Source organism: Natrix helvetica (genome assembly GCF_964273705.1).
Source record: "Natrix helvetica genome assembly, chromosome: 1".
Classification (NCBI taxonomy): Eukaryota; Metazoa; Chordata; class Lepidosauria; order Squamata; family Natricidae; genus Natrix; species Natrix helvetica.
Window position 1 is genome coordinate 366853258 of NC_138548.1, and position 16645 is coordinate 366869902.

General features: G+C 44.5%; 2 protein-coding genes across 3 annotated transcripts in view; both read left to right on the forward strand.

Annotated features, from left to right (window-relative positions):
- LOC309391850 (zinc finger protein 202-like) overlaps positions 1–3544 on the forward strand; it is a 28357-nt gene extending 24813 nt beyond the window's left edge. Inside the window, exons 4-5 of the mRNA XM_081952649.1 lie at positions 469–598; positions 2590–3544. Coding sequence (XP_081808775.1) covers positions 469–598; positions 2590–3305 — 846 coding nt within the window. The 3' untranslated portion in view covers positions 3306–3544. The remainder of the gene's footprint in view (positions 1–468; positions 599–2589) is intronic.
- A 1325-nt stretch (positions 3545–4869) lies between these two features.
- Positions 4870–16374, forward strand: LOC309392031 (zinc finger protein 202-like). Of its 2 annotated transcripts, XM_081952928.1 has the most exons (6): positions 4870–4914; positions 5781–6421; positions 6684–6798; positions 6909–6976; positions 10136–10265; positions 15100–16374. In XM_081952928.1, the coding sequence occupies exons 2-6, from the start codon at positions 6122–6124 to the stop codon at positions 16065–16067; spliced, it is 1581 nt and encodes a 526-aa protein (XP_081809054.1). In that variant the 5' UTR covers positions 4870–4914; positions 5781–6121; the 3' UTR covers positions 16068–16374. The 2 variants fall into 2 exon arrangements, 1 of the variants encoding a protein (XP_081809054.1); XR_014175377.1 differs by lacking the exon at positions 6909–6976 and having other exon boundaries at positions 4913–6421.
- Positions 16375–16645: the final 271 nt, after the last annotated feature.

Consider the following 16645-nt stretch of genomic DNA (forward strand, 5'->3'; position numbering starts at 1 on the left):
CAGCATAGCGTCCTCCGTAGAATATTACTGGGACGTGATGTTTGTCATTTCTACCCTCAGATTCTGATTAGGAAATGTTTTTTAAAGACCACTGGTTAACCTGTTCTGCTAGGTACCCCTATAACTATGAATTTACAAGAAGTAAAAGTCCTTGTCCACTAGGACTCCAAAATCCCTGTTGCACTTACTACTGTTGAGCTAGGTATCACCTGTTCTATGCCTGTGCATTTGTTTTTTCTTTCCTGAATGTAGAACCTTACATTTCTCGCTACTGAATTTCATTTTGTTAGATAGGGCCCAAGCTGTTGATCTTTCTTTATCTCGCGTTTATTTTCTGGAGTGTTGGTATTCCTGTCAATTTAGTCTTGGCTGCAAATGTGATGACTTTCCCTCTATCCCCTTTTCTAAATCATTGTTGAAGATGAACAGATCTTGCGAATCCTCCTGTTTTCTTTTTTCCATGTTCAGGAGAGTCTTGTGTCCTTCGAGGAGGTGGCTGTGTATTTCTCTGAGGAGGAATGGTCTCAGCTGCATCCTGATCAAAAAGTACTCCATTCTGAAGTCATGCTTGAAAATCATAGGAATGTGGTCTCTCTGGGTAAGAGTTTTCTAGTCCCCAATCAGAGAGTTCAAGAAGACAGATTATAGTTAGTTTTTTATTTAAAAATCAACAATCAGATATTGTCCCCTGGGAGGGAGAAGGATCTGGCCTTCTCGTACTCCAAGGAAGGAAAGAGCTCAATTGCTTAGATGCTTTCTGTACCATTTCTTATCTGTATTTTTCCATTTCTATTTGAACTTATCTGTGGAGGCTGAAAAGAATGAGGTGTGCTTTAATGGGTCCTCTGGAGGTCATGTGAGAGGATTGTGCTGTCATGGTGTCTTAATTCCTCAAGTTAAGCATTTCACCAAGGCTTAACTTGGTGAAATGGTCTCTGATTAATTATTATTATTCTCTGTGATTCACTTTGGATCTCATACTCAAGACACCAACTATTAAGCATCAAGCAAGTTTTCTGTGCCTACAACCCCCCCACCCCCAGTCTTTACAAATTCAGAAGAGAGTCTAAAACGGGAGGAAGCAACTTCCTCTGAACAATGGATAAACAAAAAGAAAAGGAGGAGCTGATGGGGGTAGAGAAGGGGTAAGTGAGAAGGATTTTGAATAGACTAAGAAAAAGAGGAATAAAAACTCTTTCCTTCACTCTTTCTGACTAATTTACATTCACCAGAAGTTGTGAATGCCCCAACACTGGAAGTCTTTAAGAAGATGTTGGATAGCCATTTGTCTGAAACTGTATAAGTTTTCCTGGCTAGGCATGGGGTTGGAATAGAAGACCTCCAAGGTCCCTTCCAACTCTGCTATTGTATTGTATTGTAAGAGAAAGACGACAGAGGGAAGAAAGGAGGTAGGGGGGAAGAGGAGAGAGGGAGAATAAAGTGATGGACAAGGTACAAATATGGTGTATGGAGAGCAGAAGAGCCAATAATTGTTTTGGGGAGTTGATGGCAAGACAAATTGATGTAAACATTTGACAATATAATACGATGTTGGTTATGTAATAGTATACATGTGGTTATTTGCTATGACAAAATGAAAAACGTTATATATATATAAAATGAAGACTTCATGCAGTGTGACTCAGAGAATCCTTGGGTATAGATAATAACCGAGTTACGACTGTTCACAGCGCCTATTTAAAGTTAGGACCTACATCCCCCTCCCCCCAAGTACTTTAGACACAGCCCTGAAATTACGAATGTTGCAGGACTGTGGCCATCGTTCACAGTTATGAATGACAGCAGAGGTGCTGCAACATTCACCCTACTTATTCCCTCACCCTACCCTGCTGAGACTAAACTTGCGTTAATGCAGCGAGCCATCAGTTCCTTTGCCTGCTTTGGTGCATTTGCAGAGAACAAGTTTAAAGTAGTGAGAGATCATGCGAGATCAGTACCGTGAAATCTTGCACTACTGATCCTGCGTGATCTCACACTATATACTTTAGGCCTCTGCTAACTGAGGCCTGCACTAGATCCAGGGCAATAGGGTTTGCAAACAGAGTAAAGACCTCTTTGGTTTCAAACACTTTTGCCTGGATCTCATGCAGTCCTCAGTTCGTAGAGAACACAGTCCTAAAGTACTAGCATGAGATATTGCATTACTGATCTTATGTGATCTCGCACTAAAGTAGTTTAGGGGTCTGTTCTCTGCAAACTGAGAAAAGCCCTTGAAAGCCGATGAGACTTTGGGCGGTGAAATATCCTTAACCCACCCCAATAAATCTTAGGTTTTCTCCTAATTCCTCTTTAGATGTTTCCCCTGATTATTCCTTAACTCAAAACTGACTTTGAGTGAGATTTGAATATATAGAGAGCTAATTGCAAGGAAAGAGATATTTTCTAGACATTTTCAAAGCTTTCATAACTCATGAATATAGAAATCATGTCCATATCACAGCACTGTAGTCATGCAAAATATAACATAATGGAATTTCAGAAAAATTCAGAAGACAATTCATAGACTTTCTACAGTTTGATCTTTTTCTTTAGCTTTCTTATCATTTTCATTTCTCTTTTCCTTTGAAGGTAATGGGCAGGAGAATCAAGATTCCTGTGAACTGTTCCAAGTGATCAGTGCTCAAGATGGAACGGATATTGAAGATGGAATTCAAATGGAATTAGAAAGCCATGAAAGAAACCAGCCAAACAATTGGAATCAGGAAAGCTCATCTTCCCCCGATGCTCTGATGCATGACTTTCTTGCCCAACAAGAGAAAATAAGGAACAAATATATCGGGAAAAGTGTGAAGCTAATTAAAGATAAATTACATGTAAACGGACACTATTTAACCCAAAACAAAAGAGAAGATGCTATAAGAAAATACAATGGAGAAAATTATAATGGGACATTCATTCCTCCTGTTGGAAATAATTTCTGTACATCTCAAAAAGTGATTCACACAAAAGAATGCTTGGTGTGTGGAAAGACCTTTTCTCAAAATCGTAGTCTTATTTCCCATAATAGGATCCACACAGGGGAGAGGCCGTTTAAATGCAAGGACTGTGGAAAGTCCTTTGCTCAAAATGCAGATCTTCTTCGCCATAAGATGATCCACACAGGGGAGAGGCCGTATAAATGCTCAGAGTGTGGAAAGACCTTTGCTCGGACTGAAGGCCTTATTTTACATAAATGGATCCACACAGGGGAGAGGCCCTATAAATGCATGGAATGTGGAAAGAGCTTCATTCGGAGGGATCGTCTCACTTCTCATAAAAGGATTCACACGGGACATGCCATATAAATTTGTGAAATATGGAAAGGGTTTCTTCAAAAATTGATCATTGATGTTACATAAAAGGATCCATACAGTAGAAAAGCCTTATAAAAGCATGGAGTTTGGAAAAACCTTTACTCAGATCAGTCATCTTACTTCCCATAGAAGGATCCACATGGGAGAAGATATAAAAATGTATGGAGTGTGGACACGGCTTCAGTCATAATAGTTCCCTTACATATCATAAAAGGATCTATACAAAGCAGAAACTAGGTGGGCATGGCTAGTTTGACACCACTCCCCAAACTGCTGGTATGTCTCCTGTTTGCATTAGGTAGACCGGGCTGAAGCCACACTGGCTCGATTTCTCTTTACATTGGGTACACTGGGTGGAAGCGACAGGCTGCCCTGGGATGGATGGATGGATGAATGGATAAATAGATAGATAGATAGAGATAGATGAGAGAGAGAGAGAGAGAGAGAGAGAGAGAGAGAGAGAGAGATAAATAGATGATAAGCTTCTTAAAGATACCCTTTGCCAGGCTCTCCTTTGTGATGCTGCATAGGCTCACCATACAAGATACAAAGAAGACTCCTTGGGCAGAAATGATTCAAAGAGATGAAGTCTAAGGTAAATTTTTCCTCAGAAGATGTTGATAGTCAAATATGGATAGAGATATTAGATGATTGATAGATGATAGAGATGATAGCTAGATCGATCAATAGACAGACAAGACGGACATATACCTAGATAGGCATATATAAATATTGATAGATCAACTAATACATTGCTAGAGATAGATGATACATAGATACATAAATACATGTAGAGAGCAGACAGATAAATAGACAAATGAATAGAGATGAATGGATGGATAGATATTTATTTAGTCACATATGTACAAGATAACAGGAATACGAATAAACATGAATAAAAACACAGGAAATGGGTACAAATTAATGGAGATAGTAGGACAGGGATGTTAGGCATGCTGGTGTGCTTCTCCATGCATCTAATAGATGATAAAGATGATAGATGATAAACATCATAAAGGTGCCTTTGGATGGATGATGGATGGATAGAAAGATGGATGGATGGATGATAAACATCTTAAAGGTGCCCTTGGCCAGGTTCTCCTTTGTGACGCTGCACAGGATCAGCATACAAGATGCAAAGAAGTCTCCTTGTGCAGAAAAGATTCAAAAAAACGAAGTCTGAGGTAAATTTTACCTCAGAAGATGTTGGGGAAACCAGGGCTGGAATGGCTTCCCTTCAGCGGGAGAGAAAGGGGGATTCCTGTAAAGGAAGGAGCAGGGAAACCTTTCGGAGTCGGGGGGGGGGGGAGAAACCGCCTCCAACCAAACCCCTCTCCCCTCCCCAATCCCTTTGGGGAAGCCCAGTTTATTTTCTTCTTTCCGAGTCTTTCCCGCCCTAACGAGGAATCCTGTAAGGTTAGGTAAAATCCTCCCGGGGGCGTCCTCGGCCAAGATAAGGTAACGTCGGCGCTCTAGGACCGTACACTCGCTCGCCATAACCCCTTGAGCTCCATAGGGAGGCGGAGAGGCTACGGGAGAGTCTGGCGGAGGAAGTTCAGACATGCTCCGGGGGAGGGGGAGGTTCCCGTGCAAAAATCAGGTTAACTCCAGTCTTTTTAAATCAATTTTTAACCACTTTCTCCACTATTTAAATCGCCTTTGTACCGAATCTCTTTTTGTGTATGGACTCACTACGTGGGCGAATCTTTACATCCCAGTGGATTCTTCAGCTCTTCTCTTTTTTGCTTTTTTATTTTCTTTTTCTCTATTTATTTCTTTCTCTACTCAATCCCTAATTAAACATCTCTTTATATCTATCTATCTATCCATCCATCCATCCATCCATCCATATCATCTATCTATCTATCATCTATCTATCATCTATCTATCTATCTATCTATCTATCTATCTATCTATCTATCTATCTATCTGAGATTTATATTCGTTTTTCACTATTTTCCTTCCTTTGTTTTGCAATTCCAATTTTATTCCAGTCACAGACCAGACGCCCTCCCTTCCAACACAAGGCAGCAGCACAGCCGATCACACTTTCCATTTTGAGGTCATTGTGAAGATACGTGTTTTTGCAGGTGGGGGAGAATTGGGGCAGCAAAAGCCCCCTGCCCACTTCATCAAGGGACAATCTCATCATTGGAAGAGGCCCCAGAGACACCACCTGGTAGCTTCTATTGACTGTTTGGAGCAGCTCCATCTGCTTTTACCAGGAGCCTCACTCTTGCACCCAAACCTTCTTTTCTTTTTGCTTCATGTTTCCTTCCCTTTTTCTTTCTCAATATATTTCCATTTTCTTTTTCCCTTCCCTCCTTTGTCCTCCCTTGTCCTCTGATTTCCTTTCCCCTTTTCTCCCCTCCATTCCTCACCCCTCCTGAGACTGAACAGCGTCCTTCCTGCTTTTCCCCATTGAAAAATATCCCTTTCTACTCTTCCTGCTCTATTCCGATCTAGATGATTCAGATTGCACCAGGGGGCGCCCTCGGATGTGAGAAAAGAAGAGGCGCTTCCCCTTCGGGGCCACTAGAGGGCGAAGGTTTCAGCTGGCTTTCCGAAAGAGGCTACATCCCTGTGAAAGGAGGGACATCCCTGAGGCTTCCCACTCTACAAAACAGTATTCGCTCTCCTTAACCCTTGGAGCTCCGCAGGCACTGAAAAGGCTGCAGGAGAGATTTGCATGGGAGGCATCGAGACCTGATGTTGTGTGGGGACTCTTCCCAAGCGAAGAGAGGCCGTGGAGAAAGAGAGACACGTGCCCAGCCCTCCGCTCTGTTCAATCTCCGATCGAAACCACCATGCGGTCAAACATTCAAGCCTGGAACTTCAGGAGCCTCCAATACCAGGAGGCTGAAGGTCCCCGAGGACTTTGCAACCGACTACATGACTTTTGCAGGCGATGGCTGAGACCAGAAAAGCACACCAAAGCCCAGATGCTGGACCTGGTGGTTCTGGAGCAGCTCCTGGCTACCCTTCCCCCAGAGATGGAGAGCTGGGTGCGGGAGTGTGGAGCAGAGACCAGCTCCCAGGCGGTGGCCCTTGCAGAAGGCTTCCTCCTGAGCCAGGCGGAGGAGAAGAAAGAGCAGGTTGAGTTGCAGGTGAGACACTTTAGTCTAGGGAACTTAAAAGAGAATAAAGAATGTGTTTGAATTCTTCACCCCTCCTTCCCAAACGTTTCTGGCATTCATAAGAGGTGGAGATGTTCCCCCAATTCCTGTAGGACATTGTTCCATTGTTTTCTCACTCAACCTCACTGATGGATTCTGGGGGCCTTGAGTTTGACTTCCAAATATACGAATCCACTTTATTTTATGTGAACTACATTAATTCTGCTTCTTTTTTTCTTCCTCCAATTTGAAGTGCTGCGCTGTGGAGATCAGAGATCCTGCGGGAAAGAAGAATCCATCAAATGTCCCTCAGGAGCCATTTATCAGGAGGATCCCTTGGGATGATCCAAGTCGGGACAGCTCAGGAGGTAATTGAAGAATCTTCAGATTACCCATCTGTCTTACCTTCACTATCTTTTGTCTTCTATAGAAAATCTCATATTTTGTTAATTATGCATTTTGAAATTATTCCTTACAGAGAAACAAGGAGTGACGTTTTCGGGTTTTTATGATGGAGCTCAAACAGTGGTTGAACCTCCAAATCAAGTAAGAAAGGGGGAAATTGTTAGTTTTGTATTCTCCCTTTCCTTCAGGAAGTAAAGTGGGTGTGCAGAGTGCTCTCTCCTTCTATTTCCCTTCCTTGTTTGGACAGGATTATTTTTGTGCTCCTGAAAGACATACAAAGCATAATAGTAGGTTCAAGTTGCTCTCAATCAGCATAGCGTCCTCCGTAGAATATTACTGGGACATGATGGTTTGTCATTTCTACCCTCAGATTCTGATTAGGAAATGTTTTTTAAAGACCACTGGTTAACCTGTTCCGCTAGGTACCCCTATAACTATGAATTTACAAGAAGTAAAAGTGATTATCTACTAGGACAGTGGTGGGCAACCTTTTTTTTCAACTGAGCCAAATCTCGCCAAAACCACGGTTGAAATTTATTTTGAGAGCCACATTTTTAAAACCGAAAATACATAGGATGGTACACTGTTTTTAGTTTCAATAAACTCTGGCATTTGAAGCACGCAAGTCTTAAAGCTGTCAAGTTACAAGATCCTTGCATCCCTAACCCTTTAGGAAAAAAACCCCAAGGGGTCTTCAAACCTGACAGCTTTAAGACTTGTGGACTTCAGCTCCCAGAATTCCTCCTCCAGTCATGTTGGCTCAGGAATTCTGGCATTGAAGCATGCAAGTCTTAAAGTTGTCAAGTTGCAAGACCCTCGCACCCCTAACCCTTTAGAAAAAAAAACCCCAGGGGTCTTCAAACCTGACAGCTTTAAGGCTTGTGGACTTCAACTCCCAGAATTCCTCCAGTCATATTGGCTCAGGAACTCTGGCATTGAAGCATGCAAGTCTTAAAGCTGTCAAGTTGCAAGACCCTCGCAACCCCAACCCTTTAGAAAAAAAAACCCCAGGGTCTTCAAACCTGACAGCTTGAAGACTTGTGGACTTCAACTCCCAGAATTCTGAGAATTGAAGTCCACCAAGGGCATCAATCATATTAGCCCAGGGATCTGCAAAATTGGCTCTTAAGACTGGTGGACTTCAACTCCCAGAATTCTGAGAATTGAAGTCCACCAGTCTTAAAACAGCCAACTTTGCAGACCTCTGTGTTAGCCCAAAGTCTGGCGCTGGGCGGGCCTTGCTCCCCCATTGGTGGAGTCCCAAGAAGCGAGGAGGGAGAAAAAGAGACGGAGGCCAAGGAGCTTCCCCCCTGCCCCCTCCCAGCAAAAATCTAACCGGGGAGCCGGGCGGGCAGTAGCAAATTAGCCGATCACACCGCGTGGGCAGTAGCAAATTAACCGATCACGCGGCGTGATCGGCTAATTTGATACTGCCCGCCCGGCTCCCCGGTTAGATTTTTGCTGGGAGGGGGCGGGGGGGAAGCTCCTTAGCCTCCGTCTCTTTTTCTCCCTCCTCGCTTCTCGTCCCCGCCCGACTTCAGGATCCTCCCTAATCATTGTGGGTCGAAAAGAAAAAAGGGAAAGGGCCGCTTGTTTTGAAGTGCCCGAGAGGAGGGAGGGGAGTGGGCGCCCGGCACACAGAAGAGCCGCATTAAAATATGTAAAGAGCCGCGTGTGGCTCGCGAGCCGTGGCTTGCCGACCACTGTACTAGGACTCCAAAATCCCTGTTACACTTACTACTGTTGAGCTAGGTATCACCTGGTCTATGCCTGTGCATTTGTTTTTTCTTTCCTGAATGTAGAACCTTACATTTCTCGCTACTGAATTTCATTTTGTTAGATAGGGCCCAAGCTGTTGATCCTTCTTTATCTCGCGTTTATTTTCTGGAGTGTTGATATTCCTGTCAATTTATTCTCGGCTGCAAATGTGATGACTTCCCATTCTATCCCCTTTTCTAAATCATTGTTGAAGATGTTGAATCATTGTTGAAGATGATGGATTTGTCAAAAACAGATCATGCCAGACTAATCTTATTGCATTCTTTGATAATGTGACAAAATTAGTGGACCAGAGGAATGCCGTTGATATAGTTTACTTGGACTTCAGTAAGGCTTTTGATAAGGTAGACCATAACCTACTACTAGATAAAGTAGAAGAATGTGGGTTAGACAGCATCACCACCAGATGGATTGGTAACTGGCTGACCAACCGCACTCAACGTGTAGTTCTCAATGGAACTGCATCTACATGGAGGGAAGTATGCAGTGGAGTACCCCAAGGCTCTGTTTTAGGCCCAGTACTCTTCAACATCTTCATCAATGATTTGGATGAGGGAATAAATGGGGAACTCATCAAATTTGCAGATGATACCAAGCTGGCAGGAATAGCCAACACTCCAGAAGATAGGCTTAAGATACAGAAGGATCTTGACAAACTTGAACATTGGGCACTATCTAATAAAATGAAATTCAATGGTGAAAAGAGTAAGGTTCTACATTTAGGCAACAAAAACGGAATGCACAGGTACAGTATAGGTGATACCTTACTCAGTAGTAGTAACTGTGAAAGGGATCTTGGAGTCCTAGTGGACAACCATTTAAATATGAGCCAGCAGTGTGCAGCAGCTGCCAAAAAAGCCAACACAGTTCTAGGCTGCATCAACAGAGGGATAGAATCAAGATCACGTGAAGTGTTAATACCACTTTATAATGCCTTGGTAAGGCCACACTTGGAATACTGCATTCAGTTCTGGTCGCCACGATGTAAAAAAGATGTGGAGACTCTAGAAAGAGTGCAGAGAAGAGCAACAAAGATGATTAGGGGACTGGAGACTAAAACATATGAAGAACGGTTGCAGGAACTGGGTATGTTTAGCTTAAGAGAAAGAAGGACTAGGGGAGACATGATAGCATTATTCCAATATCTCAGAGGTTGCCACAAAGAAGAGGGAGTCAAACTATTCTCCAAAGCACCTGAGGGTAGAACAAGAAGCAATGGGTGGAAACTAATCAAGGAGAGAAGCAACTTAGAACTGAGGAGAAATTTCCTGACAGTGAGAACAATTAATCAGTGGAACAGCTTGCCTCCAGAAGTTGTTAATGCCCCAACACTGGAAGTCTTTAAGAAGATGTTGGATAGCTATTTGTCTGAAACGGTATAGGGTTTCCTGCCTAGGCAGGGGGTTGGACTAGAAGACCTCCAAGGTCCCTTCCAACTCTACTATTGTATTGTATTATTGTATTGTATTGTATGAACAGATCTTGCGAATCCTCCTGTTGTTTTCTTTTTTCCATGTTCAGGAGAGTCTTGTGTCCTTCGAGGAGGTGGCTGTGTATTTCTCTGAGGAGGAATGGTCTCAACTGCATCCTGACCAAAAAGTACTCCATTCTGAAGTCATGCTTGAAAATCATAGGAATGTGGTATCACTGGGTAAGAGTTTTCTAGTCCCCAATCAGAGAGTTCAAGAAGACAGATTATAGTTAGTTTTTTATTTAAAAATCAACAATCAGATATTGTCTCCTGGGAGGGAGAAGGATCTGGCCTTCTCGTACTCCAAGGAAGGAAAGAGCTCAATTGCTTAGATGCTTTCTGTGCCATTTCTTATCTGTATTTTTCCATTTCTATTTGAACTTACCTGTGGAGGCTGAAAAGAATGAGGTGTGCTTTAATGGGTCCTCTGGAGGTCATGTGAGAGGATTGTGATGTCAGTAACTCCACAACATGGTGTCTTAATTCCTCAAGTTAAGCATTTCACCAAGGCTTAACTCTGCAGCCTTGGTGAAATGGTCTCTGATTAATTATTATTATTCTCTGTGATTCACTTTGGATCTCATACTCAAGACACCAACTATTAAGCATCAAGCAAGTTTTCTGTGCCTACACCCCCCCCACCCCCAGTCTCTACAAATTCAGAAGAGAGTCTAAAACGGGAGGAAGCAACTTCCTCTGAACAATGGATAAACAAAAAGAAAAGGAGGAGCTGATGGGGGTAGAGAAGGGGTAAGTGAGAAGGATTTTGAATAGACTAAGAAAAAGAGGAATAAAAACTCTTTCCTTCACTCTTTCTGACTAATTTACATTCACCAGAAGTAGTGAATGCCCCAACACTGGAAGTCTTTAAGAAGATGTTGGATAGCCATTTGTCTGAAATTATATAAGTTTTCCTGCCTAGGCATGGGCTGGAATAGAAGACCTCCAAGGTCCCTTCCAACTCTGCTATTGTATTGTATTGTATTGTAAGAGAAAGACGACAGAGGGAAGAAAGGAGGTAGCGGGGACGAGGAGAGAGGGAGAATAAAGTGATGGACAAGGTACAAATATGGTGTATGGAGAGCAGAAGAGCTAATAATTGTTTTGGGGAGTTGATGGCAAGACAAATTGATGTAAACATTTAACAATATAATACGATGTTGGTTATGTAATAGTATACATGTGGTTATTTGCTATGAAAAAATGAAAAATGTTATATATATAAAAAATGAAGACTTCATGCAGTGTGACTCAGAGAATCCTTGGGTATAGATAATAACCGAGTTACGACTGTTCACAGCGCCTATTTAAAGTTAGGACCTACATCCCCCCCCACTCCCAAGTACTTTAGACACAGCCCTGAAATTACGAATGTTGCAGCACTATGGCCATCATTCACACGTATAAATGACAGCAGAGGTGCCCCAACATTCACCCTACCTATTCCCTCACCCTACCCTGCTGAGACTAAACTTGTGTCAATGTCGCCAGCCATCAGTTCTTTTGCTTGCTTTGGTGCATTTGTAGAGATCAGGCCTAAAGTAGTGAGAGATCATGCGAGATCAGTACCGTGAAATCTTGCACTACTGATCCTGCGTGATCTCACACTATATACTTTAGGCCTCTGCTAACTGAGACCTGCACTAGATCCAGGGCAATAGACTTTGCAAACAGAGGAAAGACCTCTTTGGTTTCAAACACTTTTGCCCGGATCTCATCCAGTCCTCAGTTCGTAGAGAACACAGTCCTAAAGTACTAGCATGAGATATTGCATTACTGATCTTATGTGATCTCGCACTAAAGTAGTTTAGGGGTCTGTTCTCTGCGAACTGAGAAAAGCCCTTGAAAGCCGATGAGACTTTGGGCGGTGAAATATCCTTAACCCACCCCAATAAATCTTAGGTTTTCTCCTAATTCCTCTTTAGATATTTCCCCTGATTATTCCTTAACTCAAAAGTGACTGAGTGAGATTTGAATATATATATTTATTATTTATTTATTTATTACTTGAACTTATTAGTCGCCCCCTCTCCCCACAGGGACTCGGGGCGACATACAAAAGTATTATATAGCGTACAGAGGAGGTAAAAATAAATAAATAAGTTACAATACCTAAAAAAGTTAAAACCCCTGTGAAATTAACCCTTAAAACTAAAATTACCAATTAAAAATGCCCTGGGATGGAGAGGTTGTACTATTATGCCAGGTCAGCTAGTCGAAACAGGTAGGTTTTCAGCTTCATACGGAAGGAGCGAAGGTCGATTGTTGTCCTGATGTCTGGGGGGAGGTCATTCCAAAGGGTGGGGCCCACTACAGAGAAGGCCCTACTCCTGGGCGCCGCCCTCTGGCACTCTCTGGGGGACGGCACCCGGAGTAGTCCCTCTCTGTGTGAGCGGACGGGTCGCAGGGATGTATGGGGCAGGACGCGATCCCGCAGGTAACTAGGCCCTGTGCCATGGAGCGCTTTGAAGGTGGTAACCAGCACCTTGAAGCGTACCCGGTAGGCCACAGGAAGCCAGTGCAGCTCGCGCAGGATGGGTGTTATATGGGAGAACCTCGATCTCCCCATAATTACCCGCGCGGCTGCATTCTGGACCAACTGCAGTCTCCGGGTGCACCTCAAGGGGAGCCCCATGTAGAGAGCGTTACAGTAGTCCAGGCGAGACGTCACCAGCGCGTGAGTGACTGTGCGCAAGGCCTCCCGGTCCAAAAGGGGCCGCAATTGGCGCACCAGGCGAACCTGGTGGAACGCCCCCCTTGCCACGGCTGCCACGTGATCTTCCATAGACAGCCGGGCATCAAGGAGGACGCCCAAATTGCGCGCCCCTTCCACCGGGGCTAATTGATCGTCCCCGATGGCCAGCGATGGCATATGCTGGTTGAACCGGGAAGCCGGAAGCCACAGCCACTCTGTCTTGGAGGGGTTGAGCCTGAGCCTGTTGTCATCCATCCAGACCCGTACGGCTTCCAGACACCGGGACATCACTTCAACAGCCTCATTGGGGTGGTTTGGGGTGGAAATGTACAGCTGAGTGTCATCAGCGTACAGATGGTATCCCACCCCAAAACCACGGATGATCTCGCCCAGCGGCTTCATATATATGTTGAACAGGAGAGGCGAGAGGATCGACCCCTGTGGGACCCCACAGATAAGGGGCCTCGCGGTCGACCTCTCCTCTCCTGCCAACACACATTGCGTCCGGCCAGAGAGGTAGGAGCGGAACCATCGTAATACGGTGCCCCCGACCCCCAACCCCTCCAGACGGCGCAATAGGATACCATGGTCGATGGTATCGAAGGCCGCCGAGAGGTCTAATAGGACAAGGATGGAGGAACAACCCCCATCCTTTGCCCTCCAGAGATCATCCACCAACGCGACCAAGGCTGTCTCCGTGCTGTGACCGGGTCGGAAACCGGACTGGCGCGGGTCTAGATAATCAGCTTCCTCCAGGTGGCGCGGAAACTGCTGAGCCACCACACTCTCAACAACCTTCGCTAAGAAAGGAAGGTTGGAGACAGGACGGTAATTTGCTAGCTCCGTTGGGTCCAGAGAAGGCTTCCTGAGCAGGGGCCTCACCACCGCCTCTTTCAAGGCGGTTGGTAAAAGGCCCTCACCCAGCGAAGCGTTCACCAGCCCCAGTAGCCAGCCTCGTGAGCCCTCCCAGGAGGCCAGTACCAACCAGGAGGGACACGGGTCCAATAAACATGTGGTGGCTCGCAGTCGCCCGCGCAACCTGTCCAAATCTTCGGTGACAACAGGGTCAAACTCTTCCCAGCATGGTCTCTCAAGACTAGCCTCGGACGTCCCCACTGGAACACTGAGATGGGTCCATCCCCTTCGGATCTGATCGATTTTATCCTGCAGGAACTCTCCAAATTCCTCTGCCCGGCCCAGCAATGGGGGGTCCCGCTGCCCCTGTGACAAAAGGGAGCGGGTCACCCGAAACAGGGCGGCAGGGCGGTTCTCTGCGGACGCTATAAGGGTGGCACAATACTGACGTTTGGCCACTCTTATTGCCACAAGGTAAGTCCTTACGTAGGCTCTTACCTGTGCTCGGTCGGATTCGGAGCGGGAGGACCTCCACTTGCTCTCTAGGCGTCTCCTAAGGCGTTTCATTGCCCTTAGCTCCCCGTTAAACCAGGGGGCCCGGGTCGATCGTGGCCGTCGGAGAGGCCGCAAAGGCGCCACACGGTCCAAGGCACCGGCGGCCGCATTATTCCACGCGGCTACCAGGTCCTCTGCCCGGGGGCGGGGCAGGTCTGCAGGAGGTGGCCCAAGCTCCGCCTGGAACCTATCTGGTTCCATCAGACGCCTGGGGCGGAACCATCTGGGATAGTCTGGTTCCGCCTCCCCGCGGTGGGGAGCAGCGCCAGGGAAGTCCAGCTGGAGAAGTGAGTGATCTGACCATGACAGGGGCGTGATGACTAAATTCCCTCTTCCCAGATCACTCGTCCACTGGTCGGAGACAAACACAAGATCCAGTATGTGGCCTCCCTCGTGCGTGGGGTCCTGAACTACTTGAGTCAGATCCATGGCTGTCATGGAAGCCATGAATTCCCGGGCTGCCCCGGATGCCTCTCCCGTCGATGGCAGGTTGAAATCCCCCCTCACTAATAGCTTGGGGGTTTCAACCGCCATCTCCGCGATCCGCTCGAGGAGCCCGGGCAGGGCCGTTGATGTATGGCGGGGAGCCAGGTATACTATCAACAGGCCCAGCTGACTCCCTGGGCCCCATTTCACGCCCAGAGACTCACAACCAGATATGTGCGACACAGTGAATTCTCTCGGTGCCAAATATAGAGATAATTGCAAGGAAAGAGATATTTTCTAGATATTTTCAAAGCTTTCATGACTCATGAATATAGAAATCATGTCCATATCACAGCACTGTAGTCATGCAAAATATAACATAATGGAATTTCAGAAAAATTCAGAAGACAATTCATAGACTTTCTACAGTTTGATCTTTTTCTTTAACTTTCTTATCATTTTCATTTCTCTTTTCCTTTGAAGGTAATGGGCAGGAGAATCAAGATTCCTGTGAACTGTTCCAAGTGATCAATGCTCAAGATGGAACGGATATTGAAGATGGAATTCAAATGGAATTAGAAAGCCATGAAAGAAACCAGCCAAACAATTGGAATCAGGAAAGCTCAACTTCCCCCGATGCTCTGATGCATGACTTTCTTGCCCAACAAGAGAAAATAAGGAACAAATATATCGGGAAAAGTGTGAAGCTAATTAAAGCTAAATTACATGTAAACGGACACTATTTAACCCAAAACAAAGGAGAAGATGCTATAAGAAAATACAATGGAGAAAATTATAATGGGACATTCATTCCTCCTGTTGGAAATAATTTCTGTACATCTCAAAAAGTGATTCACACAAAAGAATGCTTGGTGTGTGGAAAGACCTTTTCTCAAAATCGTAGTCTTATTTCCCATAATAGAATCCACACGGGGGAGAGGCCATATAAATGCATGGAGTGTGGAAAGACATTTGTTCGAAATAGTCATCTTCTTCGCCATAAGACGATCCACACAGGGGAAAAGCCATATAAATGCATGGAGTGTGGAAAGACCTTTGTTCTAAATAGTCATCTTCTTCGCCATAAGATGATCCACACAGGGGAAAAGCCATATAAATGCATGGTGTGTGGAAAGACCTTTGTTCGAAATAGTCATCTTCTTCGCCATAAGATGATCCACACAGGGGAAAAGCCATATAAATGCATGGAGTGTAAAAACACCTTTGCTGATAGGAGTCAACTTGTGATCCATCAAAGGATCCATACAGGGGAGAAGCCATATAAATGCTTAGAGTGTGGAAAGACCTTTGCTCAGACTGGTGGCCTTATTTCACATAAATGGGTCCACACAGGGGAGAGGCCCTATAAATGCATGGAATGTGGAAAGAGCTTCAGTCGGAGGGATCGTCTCACTTCCCATAAAAGGATTCACACGGGACATGCCATATAAATTTGCGGAATGTGCAAAGGGTTTCTTCAAAAATTTGATCATTGATGTTACATAAAAGGATCCATACAGTAGAAAAGCCTTATAAAAGCATGGAGTTTGGAAAAACCTTTACTCAGATCAGTCATCTTACTTCCCATACAAGGATCCACATGGGAGAAAATATAAAAATGTATGGAGTGTGGAAACGGCTTCAGTCATAATAGTTCTCTTACATATCATAAAAGGATCTATAGAAAGCAGAAACTTTGAGTAATTGGAAAGAGCTTCAGGAAAAGTAATGACCCAATTTTTCATTAAAAATATTTGATTGAGAATGCATAGACTTTATTGGTTAATTCTTTTGTATTTCTTGTACGTGTGTGATGATCTAGGGAAGGTTAAAAAAAAGGTTCCCAAATCCTCACAAGTGGTATCCTGAGAGATGAAATGACTGAGGAAAACAAAAAGCATTTTTATTTATGAACCCCAGATTTTTGAAGGTACTATCATTTGAAGATGAGCAATGCTACTTGTAGATGTAGATTGATAATCTTTTTCTTAAATTTGTTTATTGCGGCTTACATTTGGGGGTTAAGATT